Here is a 24,900-nt window from a genome sequence, read left to right as displayed (position 1 = left end):
TTTGTTGTGGGGATGCTTTGTCCAAAAAAATTTGTGGTGATTATTTGTCCGGGATTTTTTGTCCGGGGATTTTTTGTCCAGGGATAATTTGTGGGGATTTATTGTCCGGGATTATTTGTCCGGGGATTATTTGTCCTAGTTTCTTCGTTGTTTACTCTTAACAAAAATGTCAAAGTCAAACTAAATATTAAATTCATAATTTGTTAATAAAATAATCTAAATAATAAATAAATAATAAAATTCCTGTATTTAATTCTAAAAATATTATTTTATTATAAGGTACCTATATAGCTTACTTTGTTTAAAATATAAATAATGAATAAATAGTAAAATTATCCCGTTATAAAAAGTTAGGTACTGTCCGGGCCAAACTGGACGACTTGTTGCATTAGGATTTTATAAGATTAATAAGGGCCGGTTTCACTAACAACAATAATAAATCATTGAATAGTTAGTAATTCCTCCAATAAAATTTATTAGATGATGTAGAAGTAGAAATACCTATATACTCAGGGCCTGGATTCCGTGCACTGTAGATATCTACATGTCGCTTTCTATTGGTGTCAATTTTCGTAAAAATATTTGAATTTTAGCTTTAATTGAATTATTTTCTAGTTTTGCTAGGTTATACTCTAATTGATGCTGAAGTGAGACAAAACAAGAAAATATTTGAATTAAAACTAAAAATTCAAATATATTGACATTAATAGAAAGCGATATGCGCAGTGTCAATATATTTTAATTTTTAGTTTTAATTCAAATATTTTCTTGTTTTACTAATGCCCGATTTCACTAACGATACCTAAATATTTAAGAATTACCTAAGTGGGTTTAAGTACTTCCTAACTCTAAAACCGATTTCACCATACGATAAGAATTGCCTAAACCGCTTAAGCATTACCTTACGTTAGGATACGGTTTTCGATCTCCCTAAACTTTAGGTATTACTTATCGTTGACAGTCAGGTTATGTTTTTACAATTTTGACTAATGTACTTGTGACGTTTGTCAATAATTTGATTCCTACCTCAATTTTTCTGTTATTCTGTAATATTAGGTATATTAGTAGTTGTAATTTTGTATTATCTTTTATATTAATAATATAATATGTGTTGGAAAATATAAAAAATCATTTGGAGTTTTTTACAGGTCTATTGACAAAATTATGGATGATAGTCTACCTACTACCTAACAAACTAGTGTTGTGTTTCAAATCCCATTCATGATATCACTAAAAGTGTGTCATTAAAAATTAATAATAAAAGAAGCAATTTTCAACATATTTATTTTAAAATTATATCATTAACGACAATTCAACTAACTTTAATTTTTCGTCATAATACTTATGTGGAATTGACAACTCTTTTATTTTCCTCCATTTCACTGTACATATTATACAAATAACATACAAAACTTAAACAAACTTAATTCACAAATAACTAGCTGCTAAATAAAATAACTATAACAGTACAAAACTGAATAAAACTAACTTGGCAAACAAACAATAATGACAAATAATCGAAAAAGTAAGGTAATGTCATCTTATTCTTCTTTTTATTTATCAAAAATAGTTCAAACGTACCCAAGGTAATACCTAGGAAAGCATTTCCTAGATAAGCATTGCTTTTAAGTCCACTTTACATCAACAATAAATTGGACAAGAAATTGACCAAGTTATTCAAGGCCAAATTTGACGTGTAAAAGCACACTTTGACATCTAAGTTTGTTCGTTATAAACTTCACGTGAAGAAATTGACGAAAAAGAAAATTGTTCTATTTTTTCATTTATTTGGCGTGAATTCAGTGTCACCAACCTGTGTCCATTTGGCGGGAAGTGGAAGTAGAGCTGTAGAGCTTTTTGTTTATTATTATTTGTTGAGGTTGAGTCTTTCATGTTCATGACAACCTAAAAATTTTGATTGGAAAATGCATATAAGATAAGGGGGTGGGAAAATGGAAATTAGTGGCTTTTTTGCAGTTCTGTCTGTTAGTTTTGCTCTGGCTGGGTCTCTTTTGTTTAAACAATTATGTAAGTATTATAAAAACGTTTTCAATTTTCTGTATTCTTTAGGAAACGAATTATTTATGCATATTATTACCTGTAAATAGTAGTACCTATTTCCTATTTCTTTTGATTTTTAATTGTAAAGAATAGAAAAATTACCATTCATTTTAATTTTTTAGAATCAGCTGAAAGTGGTCTACAAAAAAACCAGGAAGGAAACGTATTATAGCCTTGTTGTGGCTATGAAAGGCAAAAGAAAGATACCTATAAAAAGTGTATTGACTAGTTGGAAGAAACTCCACATTGTCGATGCATAATAAGATATTACTTTATAAACAAATATCAAGACCTAGGAATGGAACCTGGATAATATAGTCATCAAGAAGATAGCAGGAGGTCATGAGCAACAACAACTTCATAAGTATGAGAATATTGAGGAAATCCAGCTCCTCGATATCTACTACTGGACAAACTAGAAGATTGAAGAGGACAAAGCCTTTTGAACTAGTTTGAGTGATAGGTGATAGTGAAAAGCAGAGCGTAGTGCTTGTGTGCCTGTGTATGTTAGAATAGTGCACGATCTTGTTAGATTAGATAAGAGACGCTATAGGGTAAGCTCTTCATTTTAAGGAACAGTAGTAATTTAGGTTAAATTAAAATTGCTCATTGGTCAGTTATGACCAGATTGTAATTCTCTGATGTTTGGCAAAAAGGGCTGAAGTCAGAATTGCACATCAATAATGTTTTGATGATTTCTGGACCATAAAAAAAGTGTTGCAGACTTAAACTGTATGTACCAATAAAAAGAGCCGATTTTTCTGGTCCAGAAATCATCAAAACATTATCGATGTGCAATTCTGACTTAAGCCCTTTTTCCCAAACATCAGAGAATTGCAATGTACAATTCAATACAAATTAATCATCATCGTAGTGATGATTATGGAAAAAAATATATATATATAGAAATATATATATTTTGTGCAATAAAAATGTTTATATTTATCAAGGATGTATTATTTGGTATGGCCACATATACTTCTGGTATATCGTCGGTGATGTGACAATACCTCCTATCTGCTTTTTCATGAATTTTGTAGGAGACGAAAAACCATTTTTAGGGTCATCTGTTTTCACATGTAAATTTTGACATGTTTTGTAGTAAATAGATAATTGAATTTACTACAAAACATGTCAAAAAATATCATATGAAAACAGGAGGTGACTGTAAAAAAAGTTTTTAGTCTCTCTTGCAAAATGGTTAACAGTTAATAGAGAGACAGATAATCGAGGTTCCACTGTATAGTGAAATTTGGACACCCGACACCCCATACAAATTTTATGGGGGTTTTGTTCGTTTAAACCCCCCCCCCCCCAAACTTTTGTGTAAGTTACAATTGAATTATTATTGTGGTACTATTAAACACAATGTTTTTAAAACTTTTTTGCCTCTTAGTACTTTTTTGAAGTCAGTTTTTATCGTGATATTTTGAATATTTGTCAAATCCACCACATATTTGTATATGGTTAAGTACGATTGTAGAGACTAATAATATGAAAATTTATTTATGATTTACATTTTTAGGTATATTTTGAACCATTTTAAAAAGAAGCCATATCTTGATAAAAAGAGCTTTATCGAAAAAATAGAAAGAGGTAAAAAAGTTTTAAAAACACAGTGTTTAACTAATGGTACCGCAGAAATAATTTAATTGGAACGTACCCAAAAGTTTGGGGGGGTTAAAGGGAACAAAACCCCCATAAAATTTTTATGGGGTGCACAAATTTCACTATAATTTTTCTTTAAGATGTTACTGCAATAATATTGCTTCATGTCCATTTTCAATAAAAAATCTTTAATAGTTTTCGATATATTCGAAAAAATCGAATTTTCATTTTGTATCTTCAAAGGGCTGTAACTTTTTTTGTGTGCATATTTGTACTAAGGTAAGTTAGGTTCATTCAAATTATTTTTGGTCCCAGAATATGTGATTTAATTTACGACCAATCTTTTCGGGACACCCTGTATAATAAATGGGATTAGCTGGCTTAAAAATTCATAATCTACGTTCTGTAGAAAATATACAGTTTTTGGTTTCTTTTTAACTAGATCTTAATATCTAACCAAGCATTTTAAGACCTTTTTATTATTTTTTCGATGATATATTCATGTTTTTAGTTTGTTCAAAATATTCTAGATGATTGTACACTATAATAGATAGCCAACTAAATAAACACAAAAATTTTATTTTTGTTACAGCCTGTATATAAGTTTACCTATATATACAGTGCATTACGCACCACCTTAAAAATTGGGCATTTTTGATGTCTCGAATTTCCTAAACCTGTTGTCCCATCTAAGTGATTTTTTTATAATAATATAGCCTGAGGCTATAGGTTACTGCCTTATGCTTGTCATGCACGGGGAGCTATACTGTAATATATATTATATCACGTCGCTCTCTATAGTAATGAGTGAGCCTGCACATACGGAACCATTAGTTCCCTGTCTGCAGGCTCACTCATTACTATAGAGAGCGATATGATATAATATACATATATTACAGTATAGCTACCAGTGCATGACAAGCTTAAGGATGTAACCTATAGCCTAGGCTATATTATAAAAAAATCACTCAGATGAGACAACAGGTTTAGAAAATTCGAGACATCATAAATGCCCTATTTTTAAGGTGGTGCGTTAATTTCTTGGAGAAGTGTATTGTAATTTAATGTAAATAATGTAATATCCAATAATTGTAATTTAATATAAGATGTAATATAAGTTCCTTAAAAATATATTTTTTATTTCCCACCATACATTCTCCACAGGTCTAAATATCGATGCTAGACGTCCACCGGAGGTCCTCTCAGGACGTTAGATGGACGTTCGGCAGCAAGACATTGGACCAAACTGGGACATCCTATGAAGGTCCAATTGACATTCACTGAACGTCCCCTCGGACGTTAGGTGGACGTCCATTGGACGTTTGGCAACGTGGCATTTGGACCAAAATAGGACGTCCTGTTAAGGTCCAATTTACGTCTCCTAGGACGTCCGATTAAGGTCCAATGTACGTCCCTTCGGACCTTAAGTGGACGTCCAACAGACATTCGGTAGCGCGACATATGGACCAAAATAGGACGTTCCTTGGACGAAAACGGACCTCCCTAAAGTCTGTGAAGGACATCCTTGTGCTATTAGGGATGTAGGTATATAGTATTTTTATTCTATTATATTCTACTCTATTTCAAACCTATTCTATATAAGTATCTACACATTACACCTATTATCATCATCATCATTCTCTTTGCCTTATCCCTATGCAGTGTCGGCTTCCCTAATTGCATTTCTCCACACAATTCTATCTTGAGTCATATCAATGTTAATCCCCTTTACCAACATGTCCTGCCTTATCGTCTTCTTTGGTCTTCCTCTCCTACTCCTTCCAGGAATCTGCACTTCAGCTATTCTTCGTATTGGGTGATTAACGTCTCGATGTTGAACATGACCAAACCATCTTAACCTATGCTCTCTCATTTTGGCATCAATTGGTGCCACACCTAGACTTCCCCTAATATACTCATATCTAATTTTATCCTTCTTTGTCACTCCACTCATCCATCTAAGCATTCTCATTTCCACCACATGCATTCGTTGTTCCGCTTTCTTTTTCACTGCCCAACATTCAGTTCCGCGCATCATAGCCGGTCTTGTGGCTGTTTTATAGACTTTTCCCTTCAACTTCATTGGAATTTTTCTGTCACAACACACCACTCGCTTCTTTCCACTTCATCCATCCAGCCCTAATTCTACTGCATGCATCTCCATCTATTTCTCCATTACTCTGTAATACCGATCCTAGGTACTTAAAACTATTGCTTTTCACAATCATTTCACCTATTATATTATATTTTACTTTATTCTATACTATATATCTATTCTAATCTATCTATATATTTCATTTAATCTGTTACATTCTACTCTATTCTGTTTTAAATCAAATACTTTATTAGTAAGTATCTACATATATATTACATCTATTCTATTATATTCTACTCTATTCTATTTCAGTTTATTTTATACTATATATCTATTCTAATCTATCTCTCTATTTTATTTATTTTATTAATCTGTTCTATTCTATTCTGTTTCAAATCAAACACTTTACTCAAACAAAGAAACAAACGACATTCAAAAGCTTCTAATAAAAAAATCATTGCATTGGTACTACTGAAAATATTGACATTTTTACAACATTTATTCCAAGTTCCTTCAATTTTTTTGAGGACAAGAAAATTTTGCTTTCAAGAAATTCACGAATTTATTGGCGTCAAGTTAATAACGAACAAACTTGGATGTCAAATTGTGCTTTGAGAACACGTCAAATTTGGCCTTGAATAACTTGGTCAATTTATTGTTCAATTTATTGTTGATGTAAAGTGCACTTTGAAACGCGATTGTTTCTAAGTATTGACTTAGGCAGTTCCTATCGATAAGAATTACTTAATAAAGCAACTATTTAGGTATCGTTGGTGAAATCGGGTGTAAGTCTCACTTCAGCATCAATTAGAGTATAACCTAGCAAAACTAGAAAATAATTCAATTAAAGCTAAAATTCAAATATTTTTACGAAAATTGACATCGATAGAAAGCGACATGTAGATATCTACAGTGCACGGAATCCAGGCCCAGGTTGTATAAACCTATCTACCTTGAAAACACAAACACATGTCATATTTAACAGCACAGTTGAGACATGGTACAGATCCTTTGTCATATCTGAAGAAAACAGAAGTTATGTGTCCCTTCATAATTTATGATACTAATGTTGAGGAATTGAAAGAGATATTTAAATCAATCAGAAACAAAAACTCTTCGGGTTATGATGACATCTCTATAAGAGTTTTCAATAATCTACCAAACTCTGCTTTGGATGTTTTATCTATTTTAATTAATGATAGTTTTAATGCTGGCACATTTCCCGATTTCGGAAGATAAATGTTGTAATTCCATTGCACAAGGGTGGAGATCACATAAACCCTTCCAATTACAGGCCAATTTCTCTGATACCTACGTTGGCAAAAATAATAGAGAAAATTGTTAAAGCAAGATTAATACAATTTTTAGAGGTTAACCAACTACTAAGTCCGAAACAGTTTGGTTTCCGTGGTAACACTGGCACGACGGGCACGACCGACGCGATTTTCAGTTTTTTAGAGATAGCTTACAATAATATTAATTTAGGCGAGATGGTTGCGGCAGTGTTCTGTGATTTAACGAAGGCTTTTGACTGTGTCAATCATGGTTTGCTGCTGCAGAAGCTTAAACACTACGGAATTAAAGATAAGTCACTGAGTTGGATGGAGTCATATTTGTCGGGTAGGAGTCAGTTTGTTAGGACAGACTGTGACTCTGACTTGATGAATGTAACTTGGGGAGTGCCCCAAGGCTCGGTATTGGGACCAGTTCTGTTTTTGGTATATATAAACGATTTAGCCTACCTTGATGTATCTGCTCATTTCACCCTTTATGCAGATGATACCACTCTTATATGGCATGCTAAAGATTTGAATGTCTTACGCCAATCTGTAGGTAGGGAACTCTTAATGATTGGAAATTGGTGCACGGCGAACTTTTTGACATTAAACACTTCTAAAACCAAGCTTCTGTGTTTTAAACATGTTATGCCTGAATTACATCTGGAACTTGAACCTCAGCTGTCCGTCAGGTTTCTTGGCCTGAATATTGATCCTGACCTTAAATTTAAATCGCATATCGAAGCCTTGAATTCAAAACTTGCATCTGGATCCTATGCAATACGGTCGACTAGAAGGGAGCTTGGTTTTGCCCAAGCAAGAACTGTGTACTTTGCACTAGTAGAGTCACATCTTAGATTCGCAATTCAGTTTTGGGGAGCGTGTAGTCAGGAGCTTTTTAGTAGAGTGTTTTTGCTTCAAAAAAAGGCAGTACGCCTGTTGTGCCAGGTAAATTCTAGAGAAACGTGTAAACCTTTATTTATTAAACACAGTATCCTTACACTTGTATCTCTTTTCATTTTGGAAACGGCAAGCATTATTTTTAAGAATAAACATCTATATGAAAATAATAATCGATCTGGACGATTTGCTAGCAATTTAGCTTTGATTACACCTAGAAGCACACTAGTCAAAGACTCATTTATTTTTAACGGCATCAAAATTTTTAATAAACTACCTAGTGAAATAAAAAATTTGGAAACTATTAGAAAGTTTAGAAATTCATTAGATAGACTGCTCGCTAAGAGGGCCTATTATGATCTGACCATAGGCGTAACCAGGGGGGGTTTTGGGGGTTGTAACCCCACCCCATTGGGATGTACTTTGAGCTCTATACGCTTAACACCATAGCCCTCAGAGACCTTCCAGTAGTTGTAACCCCCCCCCCCCTTCAGGTAGTTGTAACCCCCCTTAGGATCATCCTGGTTACGCTTATGGATCTGACAGAATTTTTTGAGGACCATATTGGAGCTGATGTATTTGTGATTTGTGATCTTGTGTATATTTACAGCTTGTAGTTTGTTTGTTTTTTATTTTTGACAATACTACATATTTTGTAGTTGTTATATACCTAATGTAAATGTGTTATGTGTTATATTTTATATTTAGTCATATTTTAATTTAATTTATTTATTTAAAACTCAAGGGCCGGTTGTTCGAACGCTAATCAACAATAATCACTATCAAATATTTAATTACTGTCACAACCGTCAATGTCAACTTTGGTTGGGTTGCTGAAAACGTAATTTATTATAATTATGAGATTAGTTAATCAATTAGCATAATAATTATTAACATAATTGATTAACTAATTTCATAATTGTAATCAATAATTATGTTTTCAGCAACCCAAACAGAGTTGACTTTGACAGTTATGACAGTAATTAAATATTTGATAATAATTATTTTTGATTAGCGTTCGAACAACCGGCCCTTTAAACAGTGTTTGTCAACAAGATTTTTTCTTTGACAATAAACATATATTCTCTCTCTCTCTCTCTCTCTCTCTTTATATTATCTAAGTAAATGCAGTGCTTGATTGTGGTTTTAATTTTTGATTGACATTAAAGTTATCTCAATTTATCAATGACTAGCACTTTTTCCCTACTTTACCACATAGATAAAATATTATTAACCGGACTATTATTTACAGTAAGCCAGATTAAAGGTTCCGATTTTTATCAACAATCTGGGTTGGGTACTTTTTTCTTTTAGGTTATACATTTTAAATTACTTGTTTGTTGTATTTCACCAATTTCACTCACTTTTACTTCATTTGAAAAGTGTGTATCTTGCTATGGCAAAAAATATTGATTTCACTAAACTTAACAAGATTATAGTCAATACTGGAAATTTATTATCCATTAATGATATTACAAAAAAACCTAATCAGAATACTTCAGAAGAGGTAAGTTTTTTGGTTTTTTAGGTTAACAATTAAAAACTCCTGTATAAATTCGAATAAACAGAATAATATTGATTGCTGAATATCTTTGGTTGTGTGGAAATTCTTTTTGGACTAATTTTTGTTTTTTCTAGTGTTGATATAAGTTTATTATTGTCCTATTTATTTTAATGTAATTTCACTTCCTATCTACATTTTATAAATGCACCGAATGCATTCCATGTTGCTAATTAGAGTTAATTAAGCACTGTAAAACTTTCTTTTGGCCCAAAATAAAAATAATGAATGTTTTAACAAAGCTAGGTTTTGCAAAACTGATGAAATATAATTAAAATGCTACAAGTGCTTTTTCATTTTTTGAACAAACTTATTACATAGGTACATGAACAGTTTATTTTAGAAAGGGACCTGAGTAAGTTTTTTATTATTTTTTGTTAAGAGTGGATTCACTTACTATGATGGTAGACACATCGTTTATGATAGAAAGGGACCCGATTCATTCTATTATAATAGAGAAATCATATGGCATACTTTCCGTTTACTACAGACAAGAACTTCAGATCCAGACACTTATTTGCATATTTCTCGAAAGTTAGTTAACATGACTCAAGTCCCTTTCTGAAATAAGCTGTTCATATATAAAATGATGAATTTATTTAGGTATGGTATGTTAAACAGTAAATGGTTAAGTTCAATTAGTTACCACTATAAACAGCCCGGATTAACCGATAATAGTATAAAAAGCCCGGTTTCAGGTAAAATTTATTTTAGGCTTTATTATGGGAGTACCGTCTAGTCAGTGTTAATTGCAAAAGACCAACTCTGTCTACCTCAGTGGCTTATCGCTCCGGGTGGGTCTTAACAATGGTCCAGGTCAGATAAATTTAATAATATTTACGACCGCACTAATTGAACTCAAACCATTTACTGTTGAACAAACCATACCTGGTGTCCATGCCATTTTATGAAATTTCAAGATCAATATGTTGTTTTAATCCAAATTTAATTTACAGCAATATAAACAATGTACCTTACTTCACAGTTCAAATAAAACTTAACTTTGTCTCTCTTTCCCTCGATATTTCCTTTCACTATTAGTTGAGTGTTGAGCATATTGGTACTTATTATTTCTCAGTATGTGGCCTATGTATGTTTTTTTAGCTTTCACTGCGTTGAAAAGTTCAGTTCTTTGCCTGTTATATGCAGCACTTCTTTGTTTGAAGTATGCGATGTCCATGAGATTTTAATGATTCTCCTATAGATCCACATTTCAAAAGCTTTCAATTTATTTCCAGTTAATGTTTTAAGGGTCCATGTCTCAACTGCTTAGAAAAGAGTCAACCAGACGTAGCATTCTGATAAACATAGTTGAGTTTCTAAGTTTTATTCTAGAATCACATAGCAGTCTTGATTTTTTAAATAAAACTTTACTATTGGCCAGCTTATAGCCTGTGTATGTGTAAAGGAGTTTGGTTTCAGACTTAGTATGTTACCATAGATAATACTTATAATCTCTAGTAATGTTGTTCCATTTTATCTTTGCCCATGCGTCACAATTCATTTTCAAACAAATAAGTCAAAACATAAAGTGAAACACACGTCAATGCATATAAACCTTTTGTATACTGTATACTATATATACTAAACACATCGTTGTACATTTCACTTTACGTTTTGATTTAATTTGTTTGAAAATGAATCATGGGCAAAGATAAAATGGAACAACTATAATTCATTACTCCAATGGTATTTGACTTTAAATGTTGATAAAGGAATCCTTTTGTTACAATAATTTCATTATGTACTTGTCTAATCATAAATTTATTTTTAGCTGGTGGAAGCCATAAACTTTACTTTGAAGGAATTTGGTAATAATGGTAGCTTACAGTTACAACCTGATCAACAAGTTGTTATAAGCAGACCACAGGACAACCTTAAAATAAGTGAGCATGAACTGTTTGATTTAAAAATTGGTTTCAAGGTTTTCTTGAATACTGATGATCAAGTATTACTTACTGAAGCTATTGAAAAAGGTAAGTTTTATACAGATATACTAAAAATTAATAAAAACATTATGTATCGTATGGTATATGTTGCAAAAAGTATCGCATAAATGTATTATATCACTACCTACATTCTAATACGGGGCTGTCCATTAATCACGTGATGCTCGAAAGGGGGGGGGGAGGGGTCCATAAAAAATCACGAAACATCACAAGGGGGTAGAGGGGTGCAGTAATATATCACGTGTATTTTTTTCCGATACTCAACCCGTTACGTGTATTTACTTTTTTGTCAAATGCGTACAAAAATCGAAAGCGGCATTGCTGTGACTAATATTTAAAAAAATCCATTTCTCTTTCATAATATACACAACCCAGCAAATTGGTTCCACCCAAATTATCTTGAATGTTATGATAAGAAGCGACCCATTTTAAATCGTTTTGTTGTGAATGTAGCATATGTTTCCACTAAATAGGAATACTGACCGGGACTCTATCGCCGTTTTCGACTTTTTATTTATGAGCCTTTAGTCTTACATGTGTTTTACCTACTATCTGATGAATTGGAAATTCTCAAAATCCTGTCAGTTTTATATCGTTGTTTTGTCACTGAATACATGCATTTAAACTGTTTTTAACTTCGTACTTTTTTCGTCACAATGTCTAGGTGATCTGTATAAACAACTATTTACAGAGTATAAGAAAGGAAAAAATCTTGGTGTCGCTCAAAAAGAATTTAATGAATTGTAGGTTAACGGGAACAAAAATATACAAAGGAAGAATTTATGAAGTGGGCCAATGATCTTTTACTAGATTACCGCCGAAAGAACCAAGCAAAGAGGTCTTCCAATATTCTCTTTTATTATTCTTCTACTAAAAAGATAAGTTAAAATTTGTATGTGACTATATATTTTTATGGACATTGTTCGAATACTAAGAATTCACCTATGTAGTTTTATTTGCAGTATTATGTTATTGTTAAATCTTATATTTGTTATAACATTGATAAAATAAATGTAATTACTTTACAAATAAAATATGCATAGCGTACATACCTACAGTTGAGTCCACGAGTCTTTACCCGTGTTTCAGCATTTAAAGCATACGAAATAAGTCGATGAAAAAGTCGGAAATTGAAATTTACTAAACGCAATAGCAAGTGACAGTAAGTGGCTACCTATCCTATCACGGGTTAAAATTTGAGTTATCAAAAATATGTGTTTTATCTCGCCAGGTATTAATAACGCACGGGTAAAGACTCCTGGACTGAAGTGTACCTTAAATATTACTTAAATTCAAAACATATCTTTTAATTCGTGCCATTTTGAATTCTTTATTTTAATATTATATGAAATAAATTGCTGGGGATGATAATATCATTAACTTATTTGCATGATAATTACATATTATGTATAATACCTACATTTAGTAATATAATACTAATTTAGTACAAAAAGTTTCTCGCATTTCTTTCATTATTTTATGTCAGTCAAAAACAACCTGCAACGTTTCTGTCTACCTCTAAACGTTATTATTGTGGTCTTTAATTTTTTATAATAAAATTAGATGATGTGTATTTTACAATTATTTAAAAAATATATTTTTTGTAGATACTAAAAAATACACGTGATATAGGAGTAGGGGGGGGGGGTTAGTTTCAAACCTCACCATGTATCACCAAGGGGGAGGGGGGGTTAAAAAATGCCAAAAAAAAATCACGTGATTAATGGACGGCCCCTACCACGTATGAGGATTTTTAGGCGAAAGAGTTAGAGGTTGATTCTGAGTATATTGTGCACGCTCTACTGAATTATTCTAATCCCAAGTATGAGAAATAACGTTTTCTCATACTTGGGATTAGAATCATTCGGTAGAGCGTGAGCAATTTACTCAGAATCAACCTCTAACTCTTTCGCCTAAAAATTCTCATAAGTGGTATTTGAATGTAGGTAGCGATATATAATATATTAAGTATATTAAATATAATATATTAAGTATATTAAATATAATATATTAAGTATATTAAATATAATATATTAAGTATATTAAATATAATATATTAAGTCAAGATGTAAAATGAAAAATCACGCACTAACAGGCCAAAAAAATGAAAATAACAATTATTATTCAACAAAAACGAAAAATATAAATCTATGAAATAAGGGATTTGACGTCCCAAATTCTCTGTGGGTGGCTTCTTATCAGAGACTGTATGTACTCCAAATCCAAATTTTCCCATTCTTCAGTTAAAGCATATCCCAGTTCATCAAGGTGATCTGGAGCAACAAAAGGGATCTTCTAGGTCTTTCTAGGTAGTCTAAATCATGTTCAATTGGGTTTAGGTCTGGGTTGACTGCTGGCTAATCGAGAACTTGAATAATAACCTTTTGAAGATACTGATTTGTTATTGTAGCAATGTGTGAACATGAGTTGTGTTGCATAAGAATGAAATTATTTTATTTTTTTTATTTATCAACGGGCAATCACCCAATTAAAATACAGTGTAAACATTAATCACAGGAGATTTATAACCTAACCTAAAGTAAATTTTAATAATTAAAAATTTTAATCATACAAACTAGGAACATTAAATATCAAACATTAACAAAAAATGTACAGAACACAAGGACATTAAGTTATCACACAGTTTTTAAGCTGAGTTTTAAATTCATTTGGAAAACTATAACAATCTAAACCCTCCGAATATTGGTTAGCAAACCTAGGTGTTCTGGACATGAAGGAGTTGTGTCCGTAGTTAGTGCGATGGGGTCTAATGTAAAAAGGTTGATTTAGCCTCGTTTGTCTACTGGGAACATGGAGGCTAATTTTCTCCAATAGTTGAGGACCAAAATGATTGGAGTGTAGTATATTATAAAACATTGTGAGATCCTTATGCATGCGTCGGATTTGGAGAGAGGTTATGTTGAGAGACTTTTCTATATTAGAATAGTTAATTTCATCAACCCTCTGGTTTTGTTTAAATGCAACAAATCTTAAGAACTTGTGCTAAACTCTCTCAATAGCTAGAATATGGGTGTTATAGTGTGGAGACCAAACACATGAACAGTAATCTAGGTGAGGTCTCACAAGTGAACAATACAGTACTTTTATGGATGGGATATTTAGAAAGTCTTTTGCACAACGTTTGATAAACCCTAAAGGTTGAAGTGATTTTGAGACAATAGATGAGATATGGGGGATGTAGGATAAGCTGGAATCGAGCACAACACCTAGGTCATTTATATGAGATACAGAGTCTAAAGGACAATCCTTAATAGTATAGATATGATTTGTAGGAGTTCTATTTCGACCAAAAACCATTAAGTGACACTTTTTAACATTAAGTTCCATTCCGTTGCTATCACACCAATAGCTCAACCAACCCAAGTCAGATTGTAATTTTTGATAGCCACAATCATTCTCGATTTTCAAATATAATTTTAAATCATCAGCAAACATTAGGAAAAAAGCAAAGTGGAAACAGGAGGCAATATCATTAACATAGATATTGAATAGAAGGGGTCCAAGATGTGACCCTTGTGGCACTCCTGAAGGTACCTTAATTTCAAACGATTGAAAACCCTGAACACGTACTATTTGTATTCTTTCAGATAGGTAGGATAACAACCATTCTAAAAGTTCACCCTGGATACCCAGACCTCTCAACTTATTGATTAAAATCTTGTGATTTACCCGGTCAAACGCCTTTGTAAAGTCTGTGTATACAGCATGAACCTGGAAGCCACCTTCAAGAGATTCCGCAAGGAAGTTGGTAAATGTCAATAAATAAAGTTCAGTGAAGCGGCCAGAGAGAAATCCAAATTGCTGGTCGATAAAACAGCATTTTAAACTTGCTGACAAATAGTCACAAACAAGACTCTCAAAAACTTTGGGAATACAACTCAGAATGCTAATCGGACGATAATTGTTCACTTGAGACTTATCTCCAGATTTTAGTATTGGGGTAATAAAGCTAGTTTTCCAGCAGGCTGGGAACATCCCGGTCTTTAATGACGGTTAAAAATGTGAAAAAGGGGTCTAGAAAGCAAAAATCTTAAGTGTTTAAGAAAAGAAGGTGGAAGACCATCTGGACCTGGCCCCTTGTTGTTATCCAAAATGGAAAGTTTTTCATATATAGACGAAATAGAAATGCCAAATTGAGATATAGTAAATTGTGATAAGTTGATGTCACCAGAATATAAAATATTATCCTGCAAAACACAATTTCTATCACTATAAGTTTTTGAAAAGTAGTACATTCTTTCACGGTTTTTGCTCTAAATTTTAAAGAACCGCTTGGATTGACATGAAATTTGGCGTACGTATAGCTTACATGTCAAAGAAACAAAGTGATATTGTGCCGATGTGTGCTTTTGCCCTGGGGGTGACTTTCACCCCCTCTTGAGGGTGAAAAAATATATGTCCAAAATAAGTCCGGAAATGGGTAAACTGACTAATTTTAAGTAACTTTTGTTCTATAGAGCTTTTTCGCCAAGTCAACACTTTTCGAGTTATTTGTGAGTGAATATGTTCATTTTTCAACAAAATAACCAAATTTTTAGACTGTTTTTCGCAAATAACTAAAAAAGTAAGTATTTTGTTAAAAGAAACGTTCTTAGCAAAAATATAGCCTATAAAAAAGTAAAAAAAAATGGTGTACGCGTTAGGTCTCTGGATCTCGTAGAACCAGAGTTATAGCCAATGAAAAATAGATTCATATTCACCAAATTTCAAATATAATATTTCGACGTGAAATATCCAAAAAATTAAGCACAGTGACTCGTTCAACCCCTTTTAACTACAGCCCATTCAATAATAAGGACTTTGAACCAATGAAACTTACAGATCATATAAACAATACATACACGAGTCAAGAAACTTGTGAAGTCGTAACGATTAAGTTCATTTAAGATACTAATTAGGGGATGATTTTCTCGATTTTTTTACCAAAACAAAAAGGGGCTAACTTTATTTTGAGCGTAACTTGTTTACTTTTGATGCTAGAAATTTTTTTATAAAACAAAAATGAAGCTTTTTTTAAACACTTTAAATAAGTTGTAATGAGTTTTTTCCCGAAATGTGCTTCATTTTTGGTTATTTCACGTTAAAGTATTCCATTTGGAATTTGACGAATATGAACCTATTTTTCATTAGCTATAACTCTGCTTCCACTAGATATAGAGACGTGATATATACACCATTTTTTTTTTTTAGTTTTTTACAGGCTATATTTTTGCTAGGAATGTTTTTTCGACAAAATACTTACTATTTGAGTTATTTGCGAAAAACCGTCTAAAAGCGTGGTTATTTTGTTGAAAACATGAACATATTCACTGCCAAATAACTCGAAAAGTATTGACTTAGTGAAAAAACTCTATAGAACAAAAGTTACTTAAAATTAGCCAGTTTATCCATTTCCTGACTTACACCCCCAATAGGGGGTGAAAACCACCCCCGGGGCAAAAGCACATATCGGCACAATATCACTTTTTTTCTTTGACTTGTTAGCTACGTGTATGCCAAATTTTATGTCAATCCAAGAGGTTCTTTAAAATTTAGAGGTTTTGAAATATTTTACCGTTAAAGAACGGACTAAAGTATTCAGCAAACAAATTAACAATTTCTGTACCACTAGAACCAGTGATATTATTATAGTGTACAACTGATGGTATATTAGGTTTGCTATTTTTATTACTAACAAATTTCCAAAAATTTCTATTATCCCTGAGAGATGATTCAGTTAATGCAATGTAATCACGATAACATTGTTGTTTTAACCGTTTACATTGAGCCCTTATTGCAGAAAACTCATTAAAGAGAGTGGGGGATTTAGTTCTCAGATATTCTTTGTGAACTTTCTTTTTCTGAATAATTGTAACTTTGAGATCTGAAGAAAACCACACCGGAAATTTCTTTGCTGAATACTTTTTAACAGGAATATAAAGATCAATTGTTAAGTATATAATATCGTAAAAAATACTGATCATGTCATCAAGAGACTTATTTTTAAACAAATTATCCCAATTAAATTGAGAAAGAAAACTTGTAACATCTAGGACGTTCATCGCATGGAAGTCTCTATAAAAAGCATCACCAGTTAGTCCAGGGTTGTTAACACATGATTCGTACTTAAATTCAAAAGATATAAGTGGATGATGAATATCCAAAGGAAGTAGGACTATCTCTGCTGTTGATATCTTAGCTTCGTCATCGTCCATGAAAATCAGATCCAGCAAATTGTTGTGTGCATTTTTAACGGAGTTGACTTGATAAAGGTTATGGTATGAGCATGAAGCTGAAAGAATCTGTATGGATTCAACTTCACGAGGTGAAGCTCCTGTCAAAGGGGTACCCACTGAAGACATTCCATCCTTGGACCAGTTACAGTAAGGAAGGTTATCCGCAAGGATACAAAGCTTGTGATCCGGATTTTCATCCGATAGTTTCTCCACATTCTCCGTAAACTCCCAATATTTCTCTGGTTCACTTCCGTAAACTCCCAATATTTCTGATTCCGTAAACTCCCAATATTTCTCTGGTTCACTTCGTGGTGGAAAATAAGCAGTAGCAATGATGATCTTATTGCTTCCAACTTCAATTTTAACAAACAAATGTTCAACACTGTTACTTGCTAACAAAACTGTGCTAGATATTGTTTTACGGACATTATCTTCAATAATTGGAACAAAAGGCACAACATTTTCTTCAAGAGCCTCTCTTATATACCTATCAGCTATCGGGGGCTGCCTGCTAAACACTGTTAATTCTGTGTGACCTGCAATGCAGGTGCCTCCTCATATAATGGAGCCATATAAATTTCTGGCTGCTCTTATGTTACACTGAGCCAATCGCTCACTGGCGCGTCTGTAAACCGGAATAGGTCTATCAGATCCACAAAACGCGAATCTTCACTCATCAGTAAAAAGAATATTAGCCCAGTCATTAATAACCCAATTAACATGTTCTCTTGAGAACCGTAAACGAGGCGTACAGTGTGCCCTGCTACTGATTCCAAATTTCCTAATCTGTTTTTAACTGAATTGACACTTATTCGAACATTACAGACTATGGAAAGAAAGATTATTTCGTAGTTACCTAGCTGTAGCATGAGGTGAACACAAAATCTGCAGATGCAAATAACTGTCATCTGTTGGGTTTGTGCACCTGGAACTGGTCTTTTTGTGTAACCTCCAGTTTCTCTCTACCTTCTTAAACCTCTTGAAATGATGGATTGGTGGATTCCCATAACATCAGCAAAGTATTGCTGCGATAGTCCGTCTCCAATTACTCTGATGTTCTGATGTTAAATGACTCCTTTTTTGTAAGAATGCACAGATTTCGAATACAAATGTCCAAAATAGATGTTCTCTCTTATCAATTAAAAATCTATGGAAAAATCTTTCTTTTTGCCGATGATACCAGTATCACTTTAGGCAACTCAAATATTGCAACTCTTCATGCTACTATAACTTCTGATCTACTTACAATAAAAACCTGGCCCGACTCTAATTTACTCTCATTTAACGTAGGTAAAACAGTAGCATTATCTTATAAAGGAACTCTTCAACCCTTACTTCTTAATAACAGCTAGATCAGTACCGTTGATTCTGTAAAATTTCTTGCTATTTTTTTAGACAGCAACCTTAAATGGTCCCTTCATATCAATTTGTTAAGGAAGAAATTATCTTCAGCTTGCTATGCTATAAGATCTGTTTCGAAGGAACTCAATTTAGCATCTTCCAAAATAACATTTTTCTTTGTTCGAATCGCATCTTCGAAATGGTCTTCCTTTTTGGGGTTCTGGTACAGTTGCCCAATCCGATGTTATTTTCAAATTACAAAAAAGAGCAATACGATATCTGTTTGGCCTCAGAAGAATAACACATTGCAGAAGCTACTTCAAAGATCACAGGATTGTAACTCTTCCTTCTTTATATATTTTAGAAAGTGTTTGCTTAATTCGTCAACATCTACATGTATTTCCAGCTAGACCGAATCATGACTATTTCACGAGAAATTCTTCCTTTGACGTCTATTTACCGACCCCGCCTTCTGAGTTAATAAAGACATCTATATTCTATTCCGCAAAAAAACTGTACAACCATCTTTCTCTACAACTTAAATCTGCAACATCTTTCTCCAAATTCCGTAAAATGACAAAAGCCTACCTATCTGAAAGACAATATTTATTAAAAAAAAACAATAAATCCTGTATAAAAGGTATATTTAAAAAACCCTGAAAAGGGCCACATCAAATTCACATAACTAGTTTTCGACTGGTTTACCAGTCATCATCAGTGCTTACGTGCAATGTACATGCTTAACCACCAAGATAGTATTACACAAAAATATGTGGGTCAAAGCCCAGTAAAAGTAGTCCGTCAAGGAAACATAGGTATAAAATGCTACCTTAAGCCTGGATGTTTACTTGCCGTCTCACTTCCAACATGTGAACAAGTCATACCTAGATCTCAGATGTTACCTAGGGCAAATGATATATTTTATAAATATATAAGTTTATAAATATTTTAAACATCCAGGCTTAAGGTAGCATTTTATACCTGTTTCCTTGACGGACTACTTTTACTGGGCTTTGACCCACATATTTTTGTGTAATACTATCTTGGTGATTAAGCATGTACATTGCACGTAAGCACTGATGATGACTGGTAAACCAGTCGAAAACTAGTTATGTGAATTTGATGTGGCCCTTTTGAGGGTTTTTTAAATATACCTTTTATACAGGATTTATTGTTTTTTGTATCACATGGTATACAGCCAACTACAGGAAAACTTTTTCCTTGTGGATTTTTACAATATTTATTATTCAGTAGAAGAATTTCTTAATAAATAACTAAGAAATTACAGTACCCTTTGTACAAGTAGTTTTTTTTTTATCTACATATATTTGGGTGTCATGCACCAGCCTAACTTACACTTATTAGTTACTAATAGACTAAGAGCCGCTATAGGTGAGAATTCTTAATCATTTTAGGCACGACGGGACCCTATAACTTAAATAGTAGAACCTAAAAGAAAACGTTTGAACACTGTGCCGTCACTTTTCAGTGGCACATGCGTCTACAGTGGCGCATCAAACTTTCCACTTATGGACGGGATACATAAATTAAAAAATACCCTCCCTAATTACCAGAATTTAATTTTTTTTAAGTTTTATGTGATTAAGACATAAGATTCATCGTAATTTTAACCCACCACCCCTTTCTCCCTGCCCCCACCATCAAAAACTTTATTTTTCGATTTTATTTTTTTTTTGGTGGGATGCAATCAAGTTTAAAATTTCAAAAAATTTGCACGCATAGTTAATGGTTTTATAAAACACGTCTATTTTTTATAGACCTGTAGGTTGAGTGTACATAACCTCAAAAAAATTTGAAAATTTTTTTTTGAAAAAAAGTATATAACTTTTTTTGGGGATAGCTGCAGATCTAATTTTTTCTTAGTCTTGTGTATTTTATCAAACACTATATTTCTAATTTTTTTCAGATTTTTCTGTAACGTTGGTCACCTTCAAAAATCCAAAGAACTGTTTTTTAAGGGGGTTTTGGGGGGTTTGAACGTGTTTTTCTGATTTTTAAATATTCTAAAGAACTCAGTTACTTCAAGTTACATATCGATGGCATAGGGCACAATTGTGGTAAGTGCAAAAACTAACATTTTACAGTACAGCCATTTGAAAGTTGTATGTACTTACCACTTTGTACCACTATGTACTTTTCCTATATTGTACATACCCCATTTGACAGGTATATACTACAAGCTTCTAAATGAAATTAAATAACAAATATCAAGGAAAAAATTGTTTAATTCGCAAAAAGAATGAATACAAATATTTATTCATCATCAGAAGTATCATAATATTAGAACAGTGAAGAGAAACCATTTGTGGTAAGGGCACATACAACATTTGGCTTATTTAATTTTTCTTATATTTAGCAGTTACCATATTATGTCAACTTGTATTTCTTACACGTTTCATTATTTGCTTACCACATTTGTGCACAATAAACTTTGGGTCAAAATAATGTACTATGTGTACTTATCAATTTTCTAAAAAAGTTGTACTTACCACATTTGTGCACTATACCATCGATATAACCTATAAAAACAAAATTGATTTGATATATTATGAAGTCTATAAAATAGGGAAAATCCCCCAAAACCCCCCAAAAAACAGTTTTTCGGATTTTTGAAGGTGGGGAGACGTATGGAAAAATCTGAAAAAAATTTAAAATATAGTGTTTGATAAAACACACAAGATTAAGAAAAAATTAGACCGGCAGCTATTCCTCAAAAAAAGTTATACGCTTTTTTGAAAAAAAAAAAATTCTTTTAATTTTTTGAGGTTATATACACTCTACCTATGGGTCTATAAAAAAATAGGCATGTTTTATAAAAGCCTCAACTATGCGTGTGAATTTTTTGAAATTTTAAAATTGATTGCATCCCACCAAAAAAAAAAATAAAAACGAAAAATGAAGTTTTAGATGGTGGGAGCAGGGGGAAGGGGGTGGTGGGTTAAAATCACGATGAATCCTATGTGTTAATCACATAGAACTTAAAAAAATAAAAAAAATTTAATTCTGTTAGTAAGTTCTGTTAACTTTTAATTTATTTATCCCGTCCATAAGTAGAAAGTTTGATGCGCCACTGTCGACGCATGTGCCACTGAAAAGTGACGGCACAGTGTTCAAACGTTTTCTTTTAGGTTCTACTATTTAAGTTATAGGGTCCCATCGTGCCTAAAATGATTAAGAAATTTCACCTATAGCGGCTCTTAGTCTATAAGGTAGACTTATGCAATTTGCAATTTATTTAAATTTTTAAATTTTGCCATTGATTGTTTCTGTTTACTTCATTATTATCATATATTTTTTATTTAATTGACGATTTATGTAATTTTAGTAAATATTGTATTGTTATTGTTTTGTTTTCGTGACTTTTCATAAGCTTTGTCGATAATATTGTACAATTTTTCATGACAATAAAGCATATTTCTAATAATTCTAATTCTAATGTTTTGTTTACTTTCCTTTTTGGCAAAAACATGTTTCAACCTTGAAATGTTATGGGTTTGTAGACACCCAAAGGAGACCATCGATGAGTATTATAACATTCTAGTGTAGGAAGCAAAGGTTGAACCTCGCAAAAGAGACACAAGTCCGGTTTTATTTTTTTTTTCTGGTATATCAAGTGGTGCTTATTATGAGACTAACTTTTTCTTAAAAAATTTCGTCCTGGAACCCCCTTTTTCATGCCTTTGAAGGGGGTAATTTGTGGTTTTTGAGAAACGTAGCCCTTCCTGTACGTTTTGCAAAAAATTTCCTTAATAGAAATATGAAGAGGACTATATTTCCTACTATTTATTTCCCGACAGCATATGCCTATCACCCACACCCACCGTTTAGCGGGGATGGCGCCCCAAAGTTGACAAGTTTGAAAAAAAAAATATTTTTCCCTAACTGTAATGGAAATTAAGAAGAAACTCTGCGGCACTGATTTTTTGGTATATTTAAGGGCAATTGCCCATTTTTTAATTACAGGGTGTTACATTTTAAAAAACCCCTTTTTATACTTTCTGAACCGCCTATGCCAGAGTATAAAAACTTTCAGCGATTACCCATGTACTGGTGATATTTACAAATTTGTATAATACACCTCCATTTTTTTCCCGGAACCACCCAAAAAAAAGGAGAATTAATAAAGAAAGTGATTTTCTTGGAATCCTTCACACACCATGCCCTTTATTAAAATGCTTCATATATCATTTTGTGCACGTTTTTATTACCCTTGCATGGACACCAAAAGCGACTTCTAGGTGCAACTCCTGTAGCCAAAAAAAATAAATAAAATAGGGGGTTGAAAAAAATTTTTAGTACAGTATCGTCCGCGTATCGAATATTATTTACAACCTCTCCATTGATTACGACTCCTTCATTTGCTTGCAAAAGGGCTTCCTGGCAGATGCTTTCGCTATATACATTAAATAGCAGTGGTGACAAAATGCATCCCTGTCGTACTCCTCTACGTATTTCTATTGCTTGTTATATCTCATTTTCTATTTTGATGTTAGCTTTCTGATTCCAATGTAAGTTGAGAATTATTCGCAGATCTTTATTATCTATGTCTTTTCTTTCAAGAATGTCTCTTAGCTTATCGTGGCGTACTCTGTCAAACGCTTTTTCAAAATCGATAAAACATGCATGTACTTCTCGATTAACGTCTAGGCATCTTTGTGTAAGAACATTCAAACCGAAGAGAGCTTCTCGAGTACCTAGTCCTTTTCTGTATAGTCCTATGGGCATATGCTCCATCAATAGGGTTTTTCATAAATATAGGTATGTATATGGTTATTGCAACATCCCTGCGGAAACTACCCCTATCCCTGAAAATAAGCTGCGGAAACTACCCCTGTCCCTTGGCGAGCATGTTTTTACGATTTCCTCATTACCTATGCATTTTTTTGAAACAAAACTTATACACAATTAAAGACCACTATTTTTTCTACAAATAAGGTCCTATGTCCTATGCATTTTAGGCTGTGCCGTAACCGTTACGGCACAGTGGCGCCGTAAACCTCAAAAATGCTCCGGTTTTGGCCGGCTGGTGGCCCAAAATAAATTTTTGATTATTTTCTTTATTAATTCTCCTTTTTTTTGGGTTGGTTCCGGGGAAAATATGAGGTGCATTATACAAATTTGTACATGGGTAATCGTTGAAAGTTTTTTTACTCTAGCATAAGCGGTTCAGATGGTATAAAAGGGGTTTTTTAAAATGTAACACACTGTAATTAAAAAATGGGCAATTCCCTGAAATGAAACCTATACCAAAAAATCAGCCACTTATTTGTGATAAACTGCCGTAGGGTTTCTTCTTGATTCCCATTACAGTTAGGGAAAAATATATTATTTAAAACATCTTTTTTAAAAACTTGTCAACTTTGGGGCGCCACCCCCGCTAAACGGTCGGGAAATAAATAGTAGGAAATATAGTCCTCTTCATATTTCTATTAAGGAATTTTTTTGCAAAACGTACAGGAAGAGCTACGTTTCGCAAAAACCACAAATTACCCCCTTTAAAGGGATGAAAAGGGGGTTCCGGGACGAAGTTTGTTAAGAAAAAGTTAGTCTCATAATAAGCAACCCTTGATATACCAGAAAAAAAAAATAAAAGCGGACTTGTGTCCATTTTGCGAGGTTCAACTTCTGTTTCCTACACTATTCTGCAAAAAATTAAAAATTATTTTTAAACTTTTTTCTGTTTTAAAAATTTGTGATACTTTTTGTGATTAGTGTACATCATTATAACAATAATGGAAATGGGACAAATGACAGACATGCAAAAAAATATAGCACCATAAAACTTTCCATTATCCGAAATATCCAATAATCAGTTTCGCTTTATGCAAGGCAGATCAACCACAGATGCAAT

General features: G+C 32.8%; 2 protein-coding genes across 2 annotated transcripts in view; one reads left to right on the top strand and one right to left on the bottom strand.

The window, feature by feature from the left end:
* The window catches only part of LOC126884427 (uncharacterized), a 205,706-nt gene that overhangs the window by 64,944 nt on the left and 115,862 nt on the right, over positions 1-24,900 (bottom strand). The gene's annotated exons all lie outside the window — the stretch shown is intronic.
* The window catches only part of LOC126884431 (glutamate--cysteine ligase regulatory subunit), a 46,891-nt gene continuing 31,070 nt past the window's right edge, over positions 9,080-24,900 (top strand). The window contains exons 1-2 of the mRNA XM_050650350.1: positions 9,080-9,448; positions 11,277-11,478. Of these exons, the coding sequence (XP_050506307.1) occupies positions 9,338-9,448; positions 11,277-11,478 (313 nt within the window). The 5' untranslated portion in view covers positions 9,080-9,337. The remainder of the gene's footprint in view (positions 9,449-11,276; positions 11,479-24,900) is intronic.

The sequence above is a fragment of the Diabrotica virgifera genome, chromosome 5 (genome assembly GCF_917563875.1).
Source record: "Diabrotica virgifera virgifera chromosome 5, PGI_DIABVI_V3a".
Lineage (NCBI taxonomy): Eukaryota > Metazoa > Arthropoda > Insecta > Coleoptera > Chrysomelidae > Diabrotica > Diabrotica virgifera.
Note: the sequence above shows the minus strand (reverse complement) of the source record. Positions and strands in the feature narration are given on the sequence as shown.